Raw genomic sequence first — 25579 nt, forward strand, 5'->3', positions numbered from 1 at the left:
TGCACCAGATACAGAGAGAGAGAGAGAGAGAGAGATACTTCACCAGACACAGAGAACGACTGCACCAGATACAGAGAGAGAGAGAGAGAGATACTGCACCAGACACAGAGAAAGACTGCACCAGATACAGAGAGAGAGAGAGAGAGAGAGATACTGCACCAGACACAGAGAAAGACTGCACCAGATACAGAGAGAGGGAGAGAGATACTGCACCAGACACAGAGAAAGACTGCACCAGATACAGAGAGAGAGAGGGGGACTGCACCAGACATAGAGAGAGAGAGAGGGACTGCACCAGAAGAGAGAGAGAGCGATGGCACCAGGCACTGAGAGGGAGAGAGAGACTTCACCTGAGACACAGACAGAGAGGGAGACAGAGACTGCACCAGACACAGAAAGGGAAAGAGAGAGATACTAAACCGGATACAGAGAGTGACTACACCAGAGAGAGAGCAACAGACAGAGAGAGAGAGAGAGAGAGAGAGAGAGAGAGATGGCCTGGACCAGGGAGAGAGAGAGAGAGGGGGTCTGCATCAGACAGAGAGAGAGCGAGAGGACTGCAAGAGAGAGAGATAGAGTGAGGGGACTGTATCAGAGAGAGAGTAATGGCACCACGCACTGAAAGGGAGAGACAGACATCACTTCACACACACACACACACACACACACACACACACACACACACACACACACACACACACACACACACACACACACACACACACACACACACACAACACCAGATACAGACACAGTGGGAGGGAGAGAGAGAGACTGAACCAGACAGAGAGTGACTGCAAAAGAGAGAGAGCACCAGACAGCAAGTGAGAGAGAGACAGCTGCAGACACAGAGACAGAGACTGCACCAGAGAGAGAGACAGAAACTGCAGCAGAGAGAGAAAAGAGAAAGACTGCACCAGATACAGTGATATAGAGAGAGAGAGAGAGACTGCACCAGAGAGAGAGACAGAAACTGCAGCAGAGAGAGAAAAGAGAAAGACTGCACCAGATACAGTGATATAGAGAGAGAGAGAGAGACTGCACCAGATAAAGTGATACAGAGAGAGAGAGACTTAACCAGATACAGCGATACACAGAGAGAGAGAGAGAGAAACTGCACCTGATACAGTGATGTAGAGAGAGAGAGAGAGAGAGTCATAGAGGCATAGAGTTATACAGCACAGAAACAGTCCCTTCGGACCATCGTGTCTGTGCCGACCATTAAGCACCTAACTATTCTAATTCCATTTTCCAGCACTTGGCCTGTAGCCTTGTATGCTAAGGCATTTCAAGTGCTCATCTAAATACTTCTTAAATGTTGTAAAGGTTACTGCCTCTACCACCCCTTCAGGCAGTGAGTTCCAGATTTCAACCATGCGCTGGATGAAAAAATCCTTCCTCAAATCCCCTCTAAACCTCCTGCCCTTTACCTTAAATCTATGCCCCCTGGTTATTCACCCCTCCGCGAAGGGAAAAAGTCTCTTCCTATCTAACCTATCAATGCCCCTCATAATTTTGTATACCTCAATCATGTCCCCCCTCAGCCTTCTCTGCTCTAAGGAAAACAACCCTAGCCTTTTCAGTCTCTCTTCATAGCTGAAATGCTCCAGCCCAGGCAACATCCTGGTGAATCTCCTCTGCACACTCTCCAGGGCAATCACATCCTTCCTATAGTGTGGTGCCCAGAACTGTACACAGTTCTCCAGCTGTGGCCTAACTAGTGTTTTATACAACTCCATCATAACCTCCCTGCTCTTATATTCTATGCCTCGGCTGATAAAGGCAAGTATCCCATATGCCTTCCTAACCACCTCATCTACCTGTGCTGCTGCCTTCAGTGATCTGTGGACAAGTGCACCAGGATCCCTCTGACCCTTTGTACTTCCTAGGGTCCTACCATCCATTGTATATTCCCTTGCCTTGTTTGTCCTCCCAAAATGCATTACCTCACACTTCTCAGGATTAAATTCCATTTGCTACTGCTCTGCCCATCTTATCAGCCCATCTATATTGTCCTGTAATCGAAGGCTTTTCTCCGACACCACCAATTTTCATGTCATCTGCGAACTTACTCATCATACCTCCTATGTTCACATCGAAATCATTAATGTACACTCCAAACAGCAAGGGTCCCAGCACCGATCCTTGCGGTACACCACTGATCACAGGCTTCCACTCGCAAAACAACCCTCGACCATCACCCTCTGCCTCCTGCCACTAACCCAATTTTGGATCCACTTTGCCAAATTGCCCTGGATCCCATGGGCTCTTACCTTCTTAACCAATCTCCCATGCGGGACCTTATCAAAAGTCTTACTGAAGTCCATGTAGACTACATCAACTGCTTTACCCTCATCTACACATCTCGTCACCGCCTCAAAAAATTCAATCAAGTTAGTTAGACACAATCTCCCCCTGATAAAGCCATGCTGACTATTCCTGATTAATCCCTGCCTCTCCAAGTGGAGATTAATCCTGTCTCTCAGAATATTTTCCAATATTTCCCCAATCACTGATGTTAGACTCACCAGCCTGTAATTACCTGGTTTATCCCTGCTACCTTTCTTGAATAACGGCATCAGATTCGCTGTCCTCCAATCCTCTGTTACCTCTCCTGTGGCCAGAGAGGATTTGAAAATTTGAGTCAGAGCCCCTGCAATCTCCACCCTTGCCTCACATAATAGCCTGGGATACATGTCATCTGGGCCTGAGGATTTATCCACTTTTAAGCCCGCTAAAACACAGCTCCAGCGACCGGGGTTTGATTCTGGGTACTGCCTGTGCAGAGTTTGCAAGTTCTCCCTGTGACCACGTGGGTTTTCGCCGGGTGCTCCGGTTTCCTCCCACAGCCAAAGACTTGCAGTGTTAGTAGGTTAATTGGCCATTGTAAGTTGCCCCCAGTGTAGGTAGGTGGGTGGTAGGCGAATTGAAGGAATGTGGGATTGATGTAGGATTAGTGTAGATGGGTGGTTGATGGTCAGCACAGACTCGGTGGGCCTAAGGGCCTGTTTCAGTGCTGTATCTCTAAAAAAAACAGCTAATACTTCCTCCCTTTCAATGCTAATATGTTCAAGTATATGTTCAAGACTGCACCAGATACAGTGATACAGAAGGAGGGAGAGAGTGCACGAGATACAGTGATACAGAGAGAGAGAGAGAAACTTCACCAGGTACAGCGCTACCAGAGGAGGGAGAGACTGCACCATATAAAGCAATACAGAGAGAGAGAGACTGCAGCAGATACAGTGATAGAGAGAGAGAGAGAGAGACTGCACAAGATTAAGTGATACAGAGAGAGGGAGAGACTGCACCAGATATAGCGCTACAGAGTGAGAGAGAGAGACTGCAACAGATACAGTGATACAGAAGGTGGGAGAGACTGCACCAGATACAGTGATACAGAGAGAGAGAGAGAGAGAGAGAGAGAGAGAGACACTGCACCAGATACAGTGTTACAGAGAGAGGAAGGGACTGCACCAGATACCATGATACAGGAGGAGGGAGAGAGTGCATGAGGTACAGCGATACAGAAGGAGGGAGAGACTGCACCAGATACAGTGATACTGAAAGAGAAAGACTGCACCAGATACAGTGATAAAGAGAGAGAGAGAGAATGCATCAGGTACAGCACTACCAGAGGAGGGAGAGACTGCACCATAAAAAGCAACAGAGAGAGAGAGAGACAGCACCAGATACAGTGATACAGAGAGAGGGAGAGACTGCACCAGATACAGAGATACTGAGAGAGAGAGAGAGAGGGAGACTGCACCAGATACAGAGATACAGAGAAAGGGAGAGAGAGAGACTGCACCAGATACAGAGATACTGAGAGAGAGAGAGAGAGGGAGACTGCACCAGATACAGTGATACTGTGAGAGAGAGACTGCACTAGATACAGCAATACAGAGAGAGAGAGAGAGAGACAGACTGCACTAGATACAGAGACACTGAGAGAGAGAGGGAGAGACTGCACTAGATGCAGCGATACAGAGAGATGGAGAGACTGAACCAGATAGATATAATGAGAGAGGGAGAGACTGCACCAGATACAGAGATACTGAGAGAGAGTGAGAGAGGGAGATGGCACCAGATACAGCAATACGGAAAGAGGGAGAGACTGTACCAGATACAGTGATATTGAGAGAGAGAGACTGCACCAGATAAAGTGATACAGAGAGAAGGAGAGACTGCACCAGATACAGAGATACAGAGAAAGGGAGAGAGAGAGACTGCACCAGATACAGAGATACTGAGAGAGAGAGAGAGAGGGAGACTGCACCAGATACAGCAATACGGAGAGAGGGAGAGACTGTACCAGATACGGTGATACAGAGAGAGAGAGAGACAGACTGCACTAGATACAAAGACACTGAGATACAGAGAGAGTGAGAGACTGCACCAGGTACAGTGATACAGAGAGAATGAGAGACTGCACCAGGTACAATGATACAGAGAGAGGGAGAGACTGCACCAGATACAGCATTACAGAGAGAGGGAGAGAGACTGCACTAGATATAGCGATATGGAGAGAGGGAGAGACTGTACCTGATACAGTGTTACTGAGAGAGACTGCACCAGATACAGTGATACACAGAGAGAGAGAGAGAGAGAGAGAGAGTGCACCAGATACAGTGATACAGAGAGAGAGAGAGACAGACTGCACTAGATAAAGTGATACAGAAGAGGGAGAGACTGCACCAGATACAGTGATACAGAAGGAGTGAGAGACTACACCAGGTACAATGATACAGAGAGAGGGAGAGACTGCACCAGATACAGCGTTACAGAGAGAGGGAGAGAGACTGCACAAGATATAGCGATATGGAGGGAGGGAGAGACTGTACCAGATACAGTGATACTGAGAGAGAGAGACTGCACCAGATACAGTGATACAGAGAGCGAGAGAGAGAAGGAGACTGCACCAGATACAGTGATACAGAGAGAGAGAGAGAGAGAGACAGACTGCACTAGATACAGAGACACTGAGAGAGAGGGAGAGACTACACCGGATGCAGAGATACTGAGAGCGAGAGAGAGGGACACTGCACCAGAAACAGTGATACAGAGAGAGAGAGAGAGAAGGAGACGGCACCAGATACAGTGATACAGAGAGAGAGAGAGAGACAGACTGCACTAGATACAGAGACACTGAGAGAGAGAGGGAGAGATTGCACCAGATGCAGAGATACTGAGACAGAGAGAGAGGGAGACTGCACCAGATACAGTGATACAGAGAAAGAGTGAGACAGACTGCACTAGATAAAGTGATACAGAAGAGGGAGAGACTGCACCAGATACAGTGATACAGAAGGAGTGAGAGACTACACCAGGTACAATGATACAGAGAGAGGGAGAGACTGCACCAGATACAGCGTTACAGAGAGAGGGAGAGAGACTGCACAAGATATAGCGATATGGAGGGAGGGAGAGACTGTACCAGATACAGTGATACTGAGAGAGAGAGAGAGAAGGAGACTGCACCAGATACAGTGATACAGAGAGAGAGAGAGAGAGAGAGACAGACTGCACTAGATACAGAGACACTGAGAGAGAGGGAGAGACTACACCGGATGCAGAGATACTGAGAGCGAGAGAGAGGGACACTGCACCAGATACAGTGATACAGAGAGAGAGAGAGAGACAGACTGCACTAGATACAGAGACACTGAGAGAGAGAGGGAGAGACTGCACCAGATAAAGTGATACAGAAGGAAGGAGAGACTGCACCAGATATAGCAATGCAGAGAGAGGGAGAGACTGCACCAGGTACAACAATACAGAGAATTGAGAGAGAGAGACTGCACCAGATATAGCAATGCAGAGAGAGGGAGAGACTGCACCAGGTACAACAATACAGAGAATTGAGAGAGAGAGACTGCACCAGATATAGCGATACAGAGAGAGGGAGAGACTGCACCAGATATAGCGTTACAGAGAGAGAGAGAGAGACTGCACTAGATAAAGTGATACAGAAGGAAGGAGAGACTGCACCAGATATAGCAATACAGAGAGAGGGAGAGACTGCACCAGGTACAACAATACACAGAGAGAGAGAGAGAGACTGCACCAGATACAGCGATACAGAGAGAGGGAGAGACTGCACCAGATATAGCGTTACAGAGAGAGAGAGAGAGAGTGAGAGAGACTGTACCAGATACAGTGAAACAGAGAGAGGGAGAGACTGCACCAGGTGTAGAGAGACAGAGCCAGATACAGAGAGAGAGAGAGAGACACTGCACCAGGCACACAGAGAGATAATGATTTCACCCTTATTTTGGGATTGGTAACTGTACCCAGACGCAGGGAAGGTGCAATTGCAGCCTTAATCAGGGGCCGACTGCAAAATGTTGCTATTTCACTCAGTGTTAAAGGGAATCAAGTGGCACAAAAGTCATGTTGCCCTGCACTGCTCTGTTTCTGTGTAACTCAAAGCCCCTTCTCTGGTGGCTCCCTGCCACCTTCTCAAGGGCAATTATGGATGGGCAATAAATGCTGTCATAGCCAGCAATGCCCAATCCAATGAATGAATAAAACAAAATTCTGGATCTTTATGTCCTTTAGCATGGATTGGGATTTTTTAAATATTTGCATGTTACCTGCTATTCTGGGCTCTCCCCTGGCTCAATTCCTATCACTGTTCATCTCAGTGTGAGCAGATGCCTGGACCATAACATCAAACAGGACAAACAACATTCCTGCTACAAACACGGCCAACTGACAGCTTTCTATTCATGTAATCCGACCTCCAAATTCCCTTCATATTCGTGCAGAATTGTACCCACTCAATCTGTTCCCCATCCCCACCCCATCTCACTCCATCCCACCCCATCCCATCCCTCACCCCATCCCCATTCCCATCCCACCCCATCCCATCCCTCACCCATCCCCATTCCCATCCCACCCCATCCCATCCCTCACCCCATCCCCATTCCCATCCCACCCCCATCCCCATCCCCACCCCATCCCCACCCCATCCCCATTCCCATCGCACCCCATCCCATTCCTCACCCCATCCCCATTCCCATCCCACCCCATCCCATCCCTCACCCCATTCCCATCCCACCCCCATCCCCATCCGTCACCCCATCCCCGTCCCCCACCCCAACCCATCCCCACCCCATCCCCATCCCCCACTCCATCCCCACCCCATCCCCACCCATCCCCATCCCATCCCCATCCCTCACCTCATCCCCACCCACCCACTCCATCCCCATCCCCATCCCCATCCCCATCCCCACCCCATCCCTCACCCCATCCGCATCCCCATCCCCCACCACATCCCCATCCCCATCCCATCCCCATCCCTCACCCCATCCGCATCCCCATCCCCCACCCCATCCCATCCCCAACCCCATCCCCATCCCCATCCCATCCCCATCCCTCACCCCATCCCCATCCCCATCCCCCACCCCATCCCCAACCCCATCCCATCCCCACCCCCCATCCCCATCCCTCACCCCATCCCCATCCCATCCCCATCCCCAACCCTCACCCCATCTGCATTCCTATCCCCCACCCTATCCCTCACCCCATCCCCCACCCCATCCACATCCCCACCCCAATCCCCATCCCTCACCCCATCCACATCCCTGTCCCCCACCCCATCCCTCACCCCATCCCCATCCCCCACCCCATCCCCACCCCAATCCCCATCCCTCACCCCATCCGCATCCCTATCCCCCACCCCATCCTTCACCTCATCCCCATCCCTCACCCCATCCCTCACCCCATCCACATCCCCATCCCCCACCCCATCCCCATCCCAATCCCCATCCCTCACCCCATCCACATCGCCATCCCCCACCCCATTCCCCCACCCCATCCCCCAACACATCCCCTTCCCCAACACCATCCCCAACAACCAACCCAGCCCCCACCCCAACCCTCACCCCATCCCCATCCACAACCCCCACCCCATCCCCAAACCCAACCCACCTAGCCATCCTTATCTCCATCCCCAAACCCCACCCTTTACCCATCCCCCAGCCACCACACTATCCCCCATCCCAGTCCATCTCCATCCCCATCCCCAAATCCCCACCCCATCCCCATCCCGCAACCAATCCCCCACCCCATCCTCATCCCCTACCCATCGCAATCGGCCATCCCCATCCCCAGACCATTCTCAACCCCAGGCGCACCCCACATTCCCCCACCCCACCCCTTCCCATCGCCATCCCCCTGCCCATCCCCATCTCTTTTACCCATCCACATTCCCCAGGCACACTCCACCCCCATCCCTCAGTCGCACGTTGTTCCCATCCCCCAGGCCACCCTGTTCACCATCCCCAGGCCACTCTAGTCCCGATTTCCCAAGCCACTCAATTCCTTATTCCTCAGGCCACCCTATTCCTCAACCCCCAGGAAATTCTATTCCCCATCCCCCAGGCCATTCTATTCCCCATCCCCCAGGCCATTCTATTCCCCATCCCCAGGCCATTCTGTTCCCCATCCCCCAGGCCACACTATTCCATTCCCTCAGGCCACACTTCCCTATTCCCAAAGCCCCACTATTCCCCATCCCCCAAGCCACTCTATTCCCCATCCCCAGGACGCTCTATTCCCTATTCTGCAGGCCATACAATTCCCCATCTCCCAGGCCAAACTATTCACCATCCCCCATGTCACCCTGTTCCTCATGCCCCAGCCATCCTGTTCCCATCCTCCAGGCCACACTCTATTCCATCCCCAAGGCCACTCTATTCTGTACCACCCACACCACTCTCTTCCCCAATCCCCAGTCCACACTATTCCCTATTCCCCAGGCCACTCTATTCCCCATCCCCCAGGCCACCTTTTTCCCTTCTCCCCAGGCCACTCTATTCCCTATTCCCCAGGCCACACTAGTTCCAATCCCCCAGGCCACTCCAATCCCTATCCCCCAGGTCACTCTATTCCCCATCCCCCAGGCCACTCTATACCACATCCCCAAGGCCACACTAGTCCCCATCCCTCAGGCCTCTCTTTTCCCCATCTCTTAGGCCACTCTATTCCCTATTCCCCAGGCCACCTTTTCCCCTTTTCCCCAGGCCACTCTATTCCCTATTCCCCCAGGCCGCACTATTCCCAATACCCCAGGCCATTCAATTCCCCATCCACCCGGCCACTCTATTCCCTATTTCCGAGGCCACTGTTCCCTATTCTCCAGGTCACTCCATTCCCCATTTCCTCAGGCCACTCTATTCCCCATCCCCCAGGCCACTCTATTCCCCATCCCTCAGGCCACTCTATTCCCCATCCCTCAGGCCACCCAATTCCCCATCTTCCAGGCCACTATTCCCTATTCCGCAGTCCGCACTATTCTCAATCCCCCAGGCCATTCTATTCCCTATCACTCAGGCCACTCTATTCCCTATTCTCCAGCGCACTCTATTCCCTATTCCTCAGGCCACTGTATTACCCATCCCGCAGGTTATTCTATTCCCTATTCTCCAGGCCACCTTTTTCCCTTCTGCCCAGGCCACACTATTCCCTATTCCCCAGGCCACCTTTATCCCTTCCGCCTAGTCCACTCTTTTCCCTATTCCCCAGGCGACACTATTCCCAAACCCCCAGGCAACTGTCTTCCCTATTCCCCAGGCCACTCTATTCTCCATCCCCAGGCCTCTCTAGTCCCCATCCCTCAGGCCACTCGATTCTCCATTCCCCAGGTCACTCTATTCCCCATCCCCCCAGCCACTTGATTCCCGATTCTCCAGGCCACTCCATTCCCCATCCCCCAGGCCACTCCATTCCCCATCCCCAGGTCACTCTATTCCGCATCCCCCCAGCCACTGGATTCCCTATTCCCCAGGCCACCTTTTTCCCTTCTCCCCAGGCCACTCTATTCCCTATTCCCCAGGCCACACTCGTTCCAATCCCCCAGGCCACTAATCCCTATCCCCCAGGTCACTCTATTCCCCATCCCCCAGGCCACACTAGTCCCCATCCCTCAGGCCTCTCTTTTCCCCATCTCTCAGGCCACTGTATTCCCTATTCCCCAGACCACCTTTTCCCCTTTTCCCCTTTTCCCCAGGCCACTCTATTCCCTATTCCCCAGGCCGCACTATTCCCAATACCCCAGGCCATTCAATTCCCCATTTCTTCAGGCCACTCTATTCCCCATCTCCCAGGCCACTCTATTCCTCATCCCTCAGGCCACTCTATTCCCCATCCCTCAGGCCACTCAATTCCATATTCCCCAGGCCTTACCATTCCTAATCCCCCAGGCCATTCAATTCCCCATCCACCCGGCCACTCAATTCCCCATCTCCCAGGCAACTCTATTCCCTATTCTCCAGGCCATGCTATTCCCAATCCCCCCCGGCCACTCTATTCCCTATTCCCCAGGCCATAATATTCCCAATCCCCGAGCCACTCGATTCCCTATTCGCCAGGCCTCACTCGTCCCCATTCCCCAGGCCACTCCATTCTCCATCCCCCAGGCCTCTCTTTTCCCCATCCCCCCAGCCACTTGATTCCCGATTCTCCAGGCCACTCTATTCCCCATCCCCCAGGCCACGCTATTCCCTATTCCCCAGGCCACCTTTTTCCCTTCTGCTCAGGCCACTCTATTCCCTATTGCCCAGGCCACCTTTTCCCCTTCTGCCCAGTCCACTCTTTTCCCTATTCCCCATGCCACACTATTCCCAAACCCCCAGGCCTCTCTCTTCCCTATTCCCCAGGCCACTCTATTCTCCATCCCCAGGCCTCTCTAATCCCCATCCCTCAGGCCACTCCATTCCCCATCCCTCAGGCCACTCCATTCTCCATCCCCCAGGTCACTCTATTCCCCATCCTTCCAGCCACTTGATTCCCCATCCCCCAGGCCACTCCATTCCCCATCCCCCAGGTCACTCTATTACCCAAATCCCTAGCCACTTGAATCCCGATTCTCCAGGCTACTCTATTCCCCATCCCCCAGGCCACTCTATTCCCCATCCCTCAGGCCACCCTATTCCCCATCTTCCAGGCCACTCTATTCCCTATTCCCTAGACCACGCAATTCCCAATCCCCCAGGCCATTCAATTCCACATCCCCCCAGCCACTCTATTCCACATTTCCCAGGCCACTCTATTCCCTATTCCCCAGGCCACGCTATTCCCAATCCCTCAGGCCACTCTATTCCCTATCCCCCAGGCCACACTATTCCCAATCCCCCAGGCCACTCGATTCCCTATTCGCCAGGCCTCACTAGTCCCCATCCCCCAGGCCACTCCATTCTCCATCCCCCAGGCCTCTCTTTTCCCCATCCCCCTAGCCACTTGATTCACGATTCTCTAGGCCACTCTATTCCCTATTCCCCAGGCCAAACTAGTTCCAATCCCCCAGGCCACTCCAATCCCTATCCCCCAGGTCACTCTATTGCCCATCCCGCAGGCCACTCTATTCCACATTCCCCAGGCCATACAATTCCCAATCCCCCAGGCCATTCGATTCCCCATCCCCCCGGCCACTCTGTTCACTATTTCCCAGGACACTTTATGCCCTATTCTCCAGGTCACTCCATTCCCTATTCCCTCAGGCCACTCTATTCCCCATCCCCCAGGCCACTCTATTCCCTATTCCCCAGGCCACCTTTTTCCCTTCTCCCCAGGCCACTCTATTCCCTATTCCCCAGGCCACACTAGTTCCAATCCCCCAGGCCACTCCAATCCCTATCCCCCAGGTCACTCTATTCCCCATCCCCCAGGCCACTCTATTCCACATCCCCCAGCCCACTCTATTCCACATCCCCCAGGCCACACTAGTCCCCATCCCGCAGGCCTCTCTATTCCCCATCTCTCAGGCCACTCTATTCCCTATTCCCCAGGCCGCACTATTCCCAATACCCCAGGCTATTCGATTCCCCATGCACCCGCCCACTCCATTCCCTATTCCCCAAGCCGCACTATTCCCAATACCCCAGGCCATTCGATTCCCCATCCACCCGGCCACTCTATTCCCTATTTCCCAGGCCACTCTATTCCTCATCCCCCAGGGCACTCCATTTCCAATCTCGGAGGCCACTAAATTTCCTTTTCCACAGGCCACCTTTTTTCCTTCTCCCCAGGCTACCCTGTTCCCTATTCCGCAGGCCGTACTATTCTCAATCCCCCAGGCCAGTCTATTCCCTAAACCTCAGGCCACTCTATTCCCTATTCTCCAGGGCACTCTGTTCCCCATCCCCCCGGCCACTCTCTTCCCTATTTCCCAGGCCACTCGATTCCCTTTTCTCCAGGCCACTCTATTCCCCATCCCGCCGGCCACTCTATTCCCTATTCTCCTGCGCTCTCTATTCCCTATTCCCCAGGCCACTGTAGTCCCCATCCCACAGGTTATTCTATTCCCTATTCCCCAGGCCACCTTTTTTCCTTCTGCCCAGGCCACTTGTTTCCCTATTCCCCAGGCCACTCTATTCTCCATCCCGAGGCCTCTCTATTCCCCATCCCTCAGGCCACTCCATTCCCCATCCCTCAGGCCACTCTATTCCCCATTTCCCAGGCCATTCTATTCCCTATTCCCCAGGCCACACTATTCCCAATCCCCCAGGCCACTATTCCCTATTCCCCAGGCCTCACTAGTCCCCATCCCCCAGGCCACACCATTCTCCATCCCCCAGGCCTCTCTTTCCCCATCCCCCCAGCCACTTGATTCCCGATTCTCCAGGCCTCTCTAATCGCCATCCCCCAGGCCACTCTATTCCCTATTCTCCAGGGCACTCTGTTCCCCATCCCCCCAGCTACTCTCTTCCCTATTTCCCAGGCCACTCTATTCCCTTTTCTCCAGACCACTCTATTCCCCATCCCCCCGGCCATTCTATTCCCTATTCTCTACGGCACTCTGTTCCCCATCCCCCAGCCACTCTCTTCCCTATTTCCCAGGCCACTCTATTCCCTTTTCTCCAGGCCACTCTGTTCCCCATCCCCCCGGCCACTCTGTTCCCTTTTCTCCAGGCCACTCTATTCCCCATCCCCCCGGCCACTCTGTTCCCTATTTTCCAGCGCACTCTATTCCCTATTTCCCTGGCCACTTTCTTCCCTATTTCCCAGGCCACCTTTTTCCCTTCTGCCCAGGCCACTCTTTTCCCTATTCCCCAGGCCACACTATTCCCAATCCCCCAGGCCACTCTCCTCCCTATTCCCCAGGCCACTCTATTCTCCATCCCCAGGCCTCTCTATTGCCCGTCCCTCGGGCCACTCCATTCCCCATCCCTCAGGCCACTCCATTCTCCATCCCCCAGGTCACTCTATTCCCCATCTTCCAGGCCACTCTATTCCCTATTCCCCAAGCCACACCATTCCCAATGCCCCAGGCCATTTAATTCCCCATCCCCCCCATTCCCAATGCCCCAGGCCATTTAATTCCCCATCCCCCCGGCCACTCTCTTCCCCATTTCCCAGGCCATTCTATTCCCTCTTCCCCAGGCCACACTATTCCCAATCCCCCAGGCCACTCTATTCCCTATTCCCCAGGCCATACTATTCCCCATCCCCCAGGCCACTCGACTCCCTATTCGCCAGGCCTCACTAGTCCCCATCCCTCAGGCCACACCATTCTCCATCCCCCAGGCCTCTCTTTCCCCATCCCCCCAGCCACTTGATTCCCGATTCTCCAGGCCACTCTATTCCCCATCCCCCAGGCCACTCTATTCCCTATTCTCCACGGCACTCTGTTCCCCATCCACCTGGCCACTCTCTTCCCTATTTCCCAGGCCACTCTATTCCCTTTTCTCCAGGCCACTCTATTCCCCATCCCCCCAGCCACTCTATTCCCTATTCTCCACGGCACTCTGTTCCCCATCCCCCCGGCCACTCTCTTCCCTATTTCCTAGGCCACTCTATTCCCTTTTCTCTAGGCCACTCTATTCCCCATCCCTCAGGCCACTCTATTCACCTTTCCCTAGGCCACTCTATTCCCCATCCCCCCAGCCACTTGATTCCCGATTCTCCAGGCCACTCTATTCCCCATCCCCCAGGCCACTCTATTCCCTATTCCCCACGGCACTCTGTTCCCCATCCACCTGGCCACTCTCTTCCCTATTTCCCAGGCCACTCTATTCCCTTTTCTCCAGGCCACTCTATTCCCTTTTCTCCTGGCCACTCTTTTCCCCATCACCCCAGCCACTCTATTCCCTTTTCTCTAGGCCACTCTATTCCCCATCCCTCAGGCCACCCTATTCCCCATCTTCCAGGCCACTCTCTTCCCTATTCCCCAGGCCACTCTATTCACCTTTCCCTAGGCCACTCTATTCCCCATCCCCCCAGCCCCTTGATTCCCAATTCTCTAGGCCACTCCATTCCCCAACCCCGAGGCCATTCTATTCCCCATCCCTCAGGCCACCCTATTCCCCATCTTCCAGGCCACTCTCTTCCCTATTCCCCAGGCCACTCTATTCCCCATCCCCCCAGCCACTTGATTCCCTATTCCCCAGGCCACATCATTCCCAATCACCCAGGCCATTCAATTCCCATCCCCTCTATTCCCCATTTCCCAGGCCACTCTATTCCCTATTCCCCAGGCCACGCTATTCCCAATCCCCCAGGCTACTCTATTCCCTATTCCCCAGGCCATACTATTCCCAATCCCCCAGGCCACTCGATTCCCTATTCGCCAGGCCTCACTAGTCCCCATCCCACAGGCCACTCCATTCTCCATCCCCCAGGCCTCTCTTTTCCCCATCCCCCCAGCCACTTGATTTTTTTTTTATTGCGATTTAGAGATACAGCACTGAAACAGGCCCTTTGGCTCATCAAGTCTGTGCCGACCATTAACCACCCATTTATACTAATCCTACACTAATTCCATATTCCTGCCACATCCTCGCCTGTCCCTATATTCCCCTACCACCTACCTATACTAGGGGCAATTTATTATGGCCAATTTACCTATCAACCTGCAAGTCTTTTGGCTGTGGGAGGAAACCGGAGCACCCGGAGGAAACCCATGCAGACACAGGGAGAACTTGCAAACTCCACACAGGCAGTACCCAGAATTGAACCCGGGTCACTGGAGCTGTGAGGCTACGGTGCTAACCACTGCGCTACTGTGTCGCCACTTGATTCCCGATTCTCCAGGCCACTCTATTCCCCATCCCCCAGGCCACTCTATTCCGCATCTCCCAGGCCACTCTATTCCCTATTCCACAGGCCACTCTATTCCCTATTCCCCAGGCCACCGTTTTCCCTTCTCCCCAGGCCGCTCTATTACCTGTTCCCCGGGCCACACCATTCCCAATCCCCCATTCGTCTCTATTCCCCATCCCCCAGGCCACTCTATTCCGCATCTCCCAGGCCACTCTATTCCCTATTCCACAGGCCACCGTTTTCCCTTTTCCCCAGGCCGCTCTATTTCCTATTCCCCAGGCCACCTTTTTCCCTTCTCCCCAAGCCACTCTATTCCCTGTTCCCCAGGCCACACCATTCCCAATCCCCCAGGCCATTCGATTCCCCATCCCCCCGCCCACTCTATTCCCCATCTCTCAGGCCACTCTATTCCCTATTCCCCATGCCACCTTTTTCCCTTCTCGCCAGGCCAATCTATTCCCTATTCCCCAGGCCGCACTATTCCCAATACCCCAGGCCATTCGATTCCCCATTCCCCCGGCCACTCTATTCCCTATTTCCCATGCCACTCTGTTCCCTATTCTCCAGGTCACTCTATTCCCCATCCCCCAGGGCACTCCATTCCCCATCTCGGAGGCCACTCAATTCCCTATTCCCCAGGCCACCTTTTTCCCTTCTCCCCAGGCCACTCTCTTCCCTATTTCCCAGGCCGCTCTATTCCCTTTTCTCCAGGCCACTCTATTCCCCATCCCCCAGGCTACTCTATTCCCCATCCCCCCGGCCACTCTATTCCCTATTCTCCAGCGCACTCTATTCCCTATTCCCCAGGCCACTCTATTCCCCATCCCCAGGCCACCCTATTCCCCATCTTCCTGGCCACTCTATTCCCCATCCCCCCGGCCACTCTATTCCCTATTCCCCAGGCCACTCTATTCCATATCCCCCAGGCCACACTAGTCCCCATCCCTCAGGCCACCCTATTCCCCATTCCCTCAGGCCACCCTATTCCCCATCTCTCAGGCCACTCTAATCCCTATTCCCCAGGCCACCTTTTTTCCTTCTCCCCAGGCCACTCTATTCCTTATTCCCCAGGCCGCACTATTCCCAATTCCCCAGGCCATTCGTTTCCACATCCCCCCTGGCCAACGTATTCCCTATTTCCCATGCCACTCTATTCCCTAATCTCCAGGTCACTCCATTCCCCATTCCCTCAGGCCACTCTATTCCCCATCCCCCAGGCCACTTTATTCCCCATCCCTCAGGCCACTCTATTCCCTATTCCCCAGGCCACCTTTTTCCCTTCTCCCCCAGGCCACACTGTTCCCAATCCCCCAGGCCATTCTATTCCCCATCCCTCAGGCCACTCTATTCCCTATTCTCCAGGCCACTCTATTCCCCATCTCCCCGGCCACTCTATTCCCTATTTCCCAGGCCACCCTATTCCCTTTTCTCCAGGCCACTCTATTTCCCATCTCCCAGACCACTCTATTCCCCATCCCTGAGGCCACACTATTCCCCATCTCCCAGGCCATTCTATTCCCCTTCCCCCAGATCACTCTATTCCCTATTTCCCAGGCCCACTCCTATACTCACTGTAGTGTCATTGGATTTGGAGAGAACTCTTGTGTCGCCATAGTCTGATGTTTCTGGTGAATGACCGTCTTGTGCAAAGCCTGAACAAGCTTTTGTCCAATTGGCTTTTGCACCATTTCAACCCTGCCGTTAACCCATGAATTAATGCCCCTGTAATGTTTGTGGAAGCGAATGAGCTCCGTGTGTTAACTCTCCATCTGCCAACACTACTGACCAGTATCTTCAGAACTCATCTTTGGTGCTGATTGACTTTTGGTGAAGCACTTGGAACAGACAGTCCAGTTCCTTTCCTCTTTCTCGCTCAATGTAATAATTTCAAACCTTCTTATTAGTGAGGGTGTGAATCACTACCAAACATGTATGAGCCCCTGCGAGACATGGCTACCTCCTGGAAATCACAGGAGGCTGCCCTTGGTTTCTGTCCGACAGCTCAAAAGCTTTATGTTCCTGAGTGTTGCATTTACACACTAGGACAGTCAGGGAATACGACTAATCCCATCCCCAGCTATGGAGCCAGGCTGACCCTGAGCACCAGCTTAGTCAATGCCCTCCTCAACAACAGCTTCTTACCTCCTTCAGCTTGGTCACCTTCAGGGCTCTCTCTGTAATCCACACCTGTTTCAGGAGCTGCTTGTTCTGGTCCTGGAGCTGCCCAATTGTCTCAATCAGCTGGCAGATGTGCTCCAAATATCCCAGGCCTGACCCCCGATCACCCATCTTATCCTGGTTTACCTGAAGGGACAGTTAATGGTTATTATTACAAAACAGAGGATATCTGCTTCGGCAAATTGAAGTGACACAGACCCCGGGGCTGAGGGAATGACACAGACCCCGGGGCTGTAGGAGTGAGGAGTGACACTGACCCCAGGCAGAGCGAGTGACACAGACCCTCGGGGTGTGAGAGTGACACTGAGATCGGGCGGGACTGAGGGGCTCGAGTGCATCATAGATGTAGACAATGCTATTTTAATTTGAGTTTTTGTTTCCATTTATCTGTTTTTAATAAAGTTATTTGTATAAAAATGTATATAAAAGGGGACTAAGAAATAAAGGCCCCCTCGACAAAAATACATAAAAGGGGCCTGGGGTATAAAGGCCACCTTCATGAAAAAAGGAAAAAAAAGAGAAAAAAGAAGGGAAAAAAAACAGGGTTAGATACAGAGTAAAGCTCCTTCCACACTGTTCCATCAAACACTCTCAGGGAAGGTACTGCATGAGTTAGATACTGTTATGACTGAGGTGGGAGGAGTGCACTGTTTATTCTAGTCCCACCTCTCCACCGGTAACAACATACATTTAGATTTCTCAGTTCAATCATATATTTGATTTTCCCCAGAATAAAACACACCAACCAGGTTTCTTGAATAAACAATAAAATTATCAGTTTATTATAAAACAAGTCTGAACCAGTAATGAAGTAAAGCATAAACACACAGATTGAAATATTACAGTTCCCTTTTTATCTTAGCCCCTTACACACACACTTACACACACAAACAGACACTGGTTAACTGGAAAATAAAAGGGACTTTTGTTTAGAGCTCTGTTACAGACAAAAAACACTTGGGCTGTATACTTGTTCATTCTTGAAGAAACAGTAGATGAGATATGTTATGTTCCCAAACTGGCATACAGTCTGACCTCCGACTACACGTAGACGGGTCACTAGGATCATTTAGAACAGTTCATCTCAGGCGGCATTGAGATTTTAGCAGGCTTTTCTTCTATGACAGGAGACGAGATGAGTTGACACAGTGGACTTCTCAGAGTCTTTTAGAGAGATGCTGGAAAGCTGAGCTGGATTGCGGTCTTTTCTTCCTTGGGAATTATCTTCTCTCCTTGGAAGTTCTCTTCTCTCCTTGAAAGTTCTCTTCTCTCCTACTGCAGGCTCTTTAAAGAGATGGAACAGGCTGGGCTGAGCTAGGGTTCTGTCCTTCAGTTTTATTTTTAAAAACTCTAACCCTTTAAACAGTTCATTCCCAACTCCAAACAACTCAAAAGTGAAACTGGAAACAGAAAGTCCATCTTCTGACCTGTCATTTCTCTGCACACATCTTCCCCAGTTACCAGGGTTTCTGTTGTTTTTTTTAACTTGAGTCTTGTGACAACTAGTAAATGTTGTTGTCAAACAATTCCTTTCAGTGTCCTCTTGATGACCCTCTTGGAAAAAAACTGGTCCAACATTTCTTCAGTTTGACTATGAATTCCTCAAAAAATATATTTAACAAAAACAGAAGCACTTTCATAACAATACAGAATAAAGTTCCCTCTACACTGTCCCATCAAACACTCCCAAGGCACATATATCACGATACAGTGTAAAGCTCTTTCTTCTTCTCCTTTGGCCTCCTTGTCTCGAGAGACAATGGGTAAGTGCCTGGAGGTGGTCAGTGGTTTGTGAAGCTCTTTCTACACTGTCTAATCAAACATTCCCAGGGCAGGTACAGCATGCGTTAGATATAGAGCAAAGCTCCCCTACATTGTCCCATCAAACATTCCCATGCAGGTACAGCAAGGGGTTGGCTGTCCTTCAGCAACCTGTGGGCACCACAGGGGCTTGAGTGCATCATAGCTGCAGACAGTGCTATTTTAATTTGAGCTCTGTTTTATTTATATGTTTTTTAAATAAAGTTAGTTGTTTGTTATATATATCAAGGGGGCCTGAGGAATAAAGGCCCCCTCGACAAAAATAAAAGGGGCTTGGGGTATAAAGGCTTCCTTAAAAATAATGGGATTGGCTGGTGCTTGATTGGAGTTGCTGAGTGGACAACGAGGTTCAACTGATTGTGGGATGTGTGCTGAGGCTGGAGGTTGGAAGCTGTGTAACTGCTGCAAGGAGAAAGACTGAGACTGAAAGGAAGGTTTTTCCATCCATCCTGACTAAAAGAGGAAGAAACCAGGAGGCCATTCGAAATGTAAGCTCTTTTGTGAGTTTGGATTTTAAGGTCTCTCTCATTGATTGTTGGAGAGGGTGGAATAAGAGACCAAAAGACCTTGGGTAGCCTGCTTTGATCACCATTGAATACGGAAGTCCCTCCCCACCCCAACTACCTAGCCTGGAATAGCTGGAGCTGCCTGGGTGAAGAGACTTTCTGTTTTCCCTCAACATTGGAAGGAATGTGTTCCTGGCAACTTACAGCTGACCTAAGTGAAGACATCCTCCCCCCCTCCACCACTGGAAGACCAGAAGAAAGACTGCTTTTAGTTAACATCTGCAAACAGACTGATTCCTCCTGGCCTTGCTCTCCTGCAGCTTTTCTCCTCTTGCCATGAGCCCCACCAAAGTAGTTGTGGGACAAATTTATTATTTTTTTTATTTATACAACTCAATTTTATCCAACAAACGGTGGGTGTAACTCTTCTGCTCCATGCCTTTTCAGTCCTCTCCGGTGGTGGGGCCTTCGTACGCTGCAGCAGTTGCTCCTGTGGCCCCATCATCTTAGAAGCTTTTAACAACAAAGCATGGTGTGAAGAGTTATTTCCAACTCGATATGACAATTGAGGTTTGCGTAAAGGCAATGGTCGAGGTTGTCAGCCCCCTCGGCCATTGTCACAGCCTCAAAAATGTATGACAAGGCTCCATTTTTCCTGAAGACCAAGGGGGCAGCGGTCCTGGCCCTGAGCAAGGGGCTCACTGTGGGCGGGACTTTCCTGCCAGTGGATCCGCTGGAGGCCACTGCACAGTGTGTACTTTTATCAAACATTCCACCCTTTATTCCTGGTGGTCTCCTCCTCCCCCACCTGCACTATCAAGGGGAGGTGAGGTCGGATTCTCCAGTCTCACTGTGCCTTCAGGAAAGCAGGCTCTGACATGCCTACTCCTTCTTCCACCAATTACTTATGCAGCTGGCATGGAAGGGTCACTTCGATGTCAAGTTATAGGGGGCGGCCTACCGTGTCTTCTGGACCTCGGAAGGGGTGCAGTGCCATTGTTACCTCAGCTCCACATTCTCGCCTACCCCCAATAACCTTTCACCCCCTTGCTTATTAAGTATCTATCTACCTCTGCCTTAAAAATATTAAAAGATTCTGATTCTACTACCTTTTGAGGAAGAGAGTTCCAAAGACTCATGACCCTCTGAGAGAAAAAATTTCACCTCATCTCTGTTTTAAGTGAGCGACCCCTTATTTTTAAACAGTGACCCCTAGTTTTAGATTCTCCCACAAGGGCAAACATACTTTCCACATCCACCCTGTCAAGACCCCTCAGGATCTTATCCGTTTCAATCAAGTCGCCTCTTACTCTTCTAAATTCCAGTGGATACAAGCTGTTACATCTTCTGGTTGTTTCTGGTTCCTAGATGTTGGAAATAATCACACTTTAAACTTGGAAAGGCTGGAGTCTTTGTTTAATCATTCAGCCACCATGCTGTCTGGTGTTGGACTGCTTGAGTCTGGTTTCCTGTTACATATCACATGAGTCGTCAGTGCAGCCGTGAATGTGGCCCCACTGGAATACCTACACATAACAATTAGTTCCTAGCTAATTAGTTCTTCGCACTTTAAGATAGTATAACAAATTGTAACACAAGCCTAGCCTGTCCAGCCTTTCCTCATAAGACAATCCGCCCATTCCAGGTATTAGTCTAGTAAACCTTCTCTGAACTGCTTCCAATGCATTTACAACCTTCCTTAAATAAGGAGACCAATACTGTACACAGTACTCCAGATGTGGTCTCACCAATGCCCTATGTAACTAAAACATAACCTCCCTACTTCTGCATTCAATTCCCCTCACAATAAACAATAACATTTTATTAGCTTTCCTAATTATTTGCTGTACCTGCGTACTAATTTTTGGCGATTCATGAACTAGGACACCCAGATCTCTCTGCATCTCAGAGCTCTGCAATCTCTCATCATTTAGATAATATGCTTCTTTTATATTCTTCCTGCCAAAATGGACAATTTCACATTTTCCCACATTGTACTCCATTTGCCAGACCTTTGGCCACTCACTTAATCTATGTATATCCCTTTGTAGCCGCCTTATGTCCTCTTCACAAGTTACTTTCCTACCTATGTTTGGGTCATCTGCAAATTTGGTAATCATACATTCGGTCCCGTCATCCAAATCATTTATATAAATTTTAAAAAGTTGAGGCCCCAGCACTGATCCCTGTGGCACACCACTCGTTACATCTTGTCAACCAGAAAATGACCCATTTATACCTACTCAGTTTTCTGTTAGCTAGCCAATCTTCTATCCACGCCAATATGTTACCTCCTACACCATAAGCTTTTATTTTCCACAATAACCTTTGATGTGGCACCTTATCAAATGCCTTCTGGAGATCTAATTACAATACATCCACTGGTTCCCCTTTATCCACAGCACGTTACTTCTTCAAAGAACTCCAACAAATTGACTAAACATGATTTCCCTTGCACAAAACCATGTTGACTCTGCCTAATTACTTTGAATTTTTCTAAGTGCCCTGCTATAACGTCTTTAGTAGTAGTTTCGAATATTTTCCCCCTAAACAGATGTTAAGCTAACTGGCCTGTAGTTTCCTGCTTTCTGTTTCCCTCCCTTTTTGAATAAAGGAGTTACATTGGCTATTTTCCAACTTAATGAAGCCTTCCCCGAATCTCGGGAATTTTGGAAAATTAAAACCAACGCTTCAACTATCTCACTAGCCATTCCTTTTAAGACCCTAGGATGAAGTCCATCAGGATTTGTCAGCCTGCAGCTCCAACAATTTGCTCAGTACCACTTCCTTGGTGACTGTAATTTTCTTGAGTATCTCCCTCCCTTCCATTTCCTGATTTACAGCTATTTCTGGGATGTTACATGTATCCTCTATGATGAAGACCAATGCAAAATACCTGTTCAATTCATCTGTTTAATAACATCATCATCGTTACAGTGGGAGGGGTTTATTCTCACCCTCTCAAACATTAACCCTTTCAGCTCCTTATACTACAATATAGAGTAAAAATCTACTCATAAATTCACATCAAACACACCCTGGTCAGGTGAAGCATAGGGTTAGATAGAGAGTTAAGGTCTTTCTGCATTTCCCCTTCAAGCACTTCTGAGTAAAGCATGAGTTAGATACTGAGTAAAGCTTTCTTTCTATTGTCCCCATCAAACACTCTCAGGACAGGTACAGCACAGATTAGATGCAGAGTAAAGCTCCCTCCACACTGTCCCATCAGACAGTCCCAGGGCAGATAAAGATCAGGTTAGCTTCAATAGAGGGGGACACAATTTGAGACGGGAGAGTCACACTTGAATGATACATGGTGCCTTCTTGGAGAGTAAAAAAAATGCCTTCAGGTTCTGGGAAATGTCTACCTTCATTGGATGTCTGTTGTCGGTTTACAGATTATATGTGACCCTGAAACAAACACTAGCATTGCAATAAAAAAATCTGGTCAGACATCAGTAGGAAATGTGTTGCTTCTGTATTAATTAGAAATTCGTAAAATAAACACTGAAAATATGTCACATGAATGTGGGGATTGGTAAGGACAGTGTGTAAGTGAGGCACATAAAAGAAGAATGTCCCAGATTTGATCCCTGGCCTTCGGTGAAGTTGTTGATCTCAGTCATTGTAGCCAAGCTCAATGTCTTCAGGAAGGAAACAGGCATGTTTCCTCGCGCTCCTCATTCTGTAGGTAAGCTTTTCATGCCATCTGTTATTCTCATTGGGAGGGTTTTTCTGCCATCACTGCAACAAGTCTTAAGTCTCTGGATAAATATGCTTAGAAAATAATCGCCAAATTCCCTGAAACTTCTTGTTCAGGACAAGAACTTAATGTGAGTACTCCAGATGTCTAGTCTTCACGCCCATGCTTGTACTGTGCAATCACAGATCTACTTCCCTTCCTATTCTGCTGCATTGTTCAGAAAGAACAGGAGGTTTGCAAAGAATTTCCTGGTCCTTGCATTTTCCCACACTGCCCATGCAGTTCTCGCACCAGTGGGAATGAGAGCTTATTGTACTGAAAAATTCTAAAATTCCATGTGGCACATTCCAGTCGTTTTCCTACATCATCCTATTCCTCATCCCCTTCCGATCACTGATGTGTCCCATTCTCAGGGGATGCATTGCTTTCTCAACTAAAGCTTAAGAAGCAAACATGCTGTGCCTAGCAGATCTCAGACAGGGAACTTTTAAGGGCCTCAGCAGCCCTGAGCTGGGATGGGAAGGGGTGGGATGGGATTATTAGCAGGCATAGGGACTTCAATACATACAACAGCTTCAGAAATAAAGAGATTTAAAGGCAAATGCTATTGAACAAAATGAGAAGTAATTTTACCAAACAAATGTAGAGAATATTCTTTATGTCACTAGATCATAAAAATGCACCTAGTAGATAGCTATTTGGGACTCTGTTCATTTCTGCAACAATGGATCTGTGTAGTGCAAAAGACTGGCAAAGTGTGGAGTTTAACCTGAGAGAGACATGAACCTAAAGGTAGAAAATTATATTTAAAGGGTTCAGCTGAGAGGGGCACAGTGAGTGAACATTTTTTCACTGGGTCTATACCATTTGAAATGAAGGGAAGGGGAACCTCAGGAAGCATGCAGGATGTAAGATGTGGGGCTTCCTAGATCCACAAGGCGATTTCTACTTAAATCAGCTTCCAAGGAGAAGTTTCTTTAGCATTAGGTTGCTGCAATTGAACACAAATCTTCCACACTCCATAGCGCCTGGGAAGAGGAGGAGTTTCCGAATCACATTCCTGAGGGAAGTCAGTCCACAAAGTTCAGCCAAGAGTTGAGAGCGAGGAGAAGCCCAAATGGATGACAGTTTGCAGGCGGAGCAGTAACATTTACCACTCCCAGGAGTTCTGTCATAGCTCCATGGTTTGGATAGCTATGAGAAGAAAAACCACAGTGACTCGGGGAAGGGTGGTCTTGATCAGTAGTGTGGCTCCGTGGTGAAGGAAGATGCCATAGAGGATGCAGGGGAAAGCTGCAAAGGAGACAAGGTACTTGAAGTAGTGGATTCAATAATCAGCACATGTTTTACATCCATGATCCTGAATCCTACGTAGGCTGTTGTCTCCCTGGTGCCAGGCTATGAGACATCATGCAGAGTCTAGACGAACATTTGGCAAGACAGCAGGAGTATGCATTGTTTATAATTCAAATGAGTGAGTTGGAGGACCTGTCATATTTGTGTGAGCTGGGACCATGATATAAAACCAGATGGGCCACTTTGCTGCAACTAACTGACATCAGAGTTCACACAGCTCACCACCACCTTCTAAAGAGCAATTAGGGATGGGCAATGCTGGTCTTGCCAGCAATGCCCACATCCCATGAAAGAAATAGAAAAAGCAGAGTACACAGTTCAATGCAAATATATCCTTGTTGATTTCCTCACCAAATGCTTGCCCAATTCCTGCTTAAAATTATCAATGTTATCAGCCTGCATTATTGCCCTGGACAGTTTATTACAAACATTCCCCTCCAACCTTGATACAGTAGTTCTATCAGATCTGTCCATTCACTGTCCCTCTGTGTATAGTAGTTCTCTCTGTTCTGTATGTTGTGATATGGCTTTAACTGCTTGAGTACTAGTTAACATATTGTTGAATATATAAATAGTTTAGTATACAGCATCACAGGAAGTGATGCAAGCCAACATGTGATATAATAGTTGGAACAGTGTTAGTCAACAGTCAACATGTGTATCTTAGAGCTCTCCTGTAATTATGTTATATTGTAATAAAGAACCCTTCATTCATCTTCAGAGGGTTTTGTACCTTTTTGTTGAGAACTCAATAACACAATACGGTGGCAGTGGAACACAACAGGGTAGCAGCGATGCAGAGGAACTCAGCTTGCTAATAGCCGTGTTCGATGATGGACAGTGATGTCAAGCGTGACATCGAGTACAACGGTTTCCCACATGGAAAACCATAAAGCCTGGGACAACACTGCAGATCACTGAAGGCAGCAGCAACGGCATGACATAGGGTCAGATTCAAAGACCACTCTTA

General features: G+C 49.8%; 1 protein-coding gene across 3 annotated transcripts in view; it reads right to left on the reverse strand.

Moving 5' to 3' along the window:
- The window catches only part of si:ch211-250c4.3 (uncharacterized protein LOC100535981 homolog), a 135299-nt gene that overhangs the window by 58513 nt on the left and 51207 nt on the right, over nt 1–25579 (reverse strand). For all 3 annotated transcript variants that reach the window (XM_068052406.1, XM_068052405.1, XM_068052404.1), the window contains exon 3: nt 17188–17349. In XM_068052406.1, the coding sequence (XP_067908507.1) occupies nt 17188–17349 (162 nt within the window). The remainder of the gene's footprint in view (nt 1–17187; nt 17350–25579) is intronic.

The sequence above is a fragment of the Heterodontus francisci genome, chromosome 20 (genome assembly GCF_036365525.1).
Source record: "Heterodontus francisci isolate sHetFra1 chromosome 20, sHetFra1.hap1, whole genome shotgun sequence".
Classification (NCBI taxonomy): Eukaryota; Metazoa; Chordata; class Chondrichthyes; order Heterodontiformes; family Heterodontidae; genus Heterodontus; species Heterodontus francisci.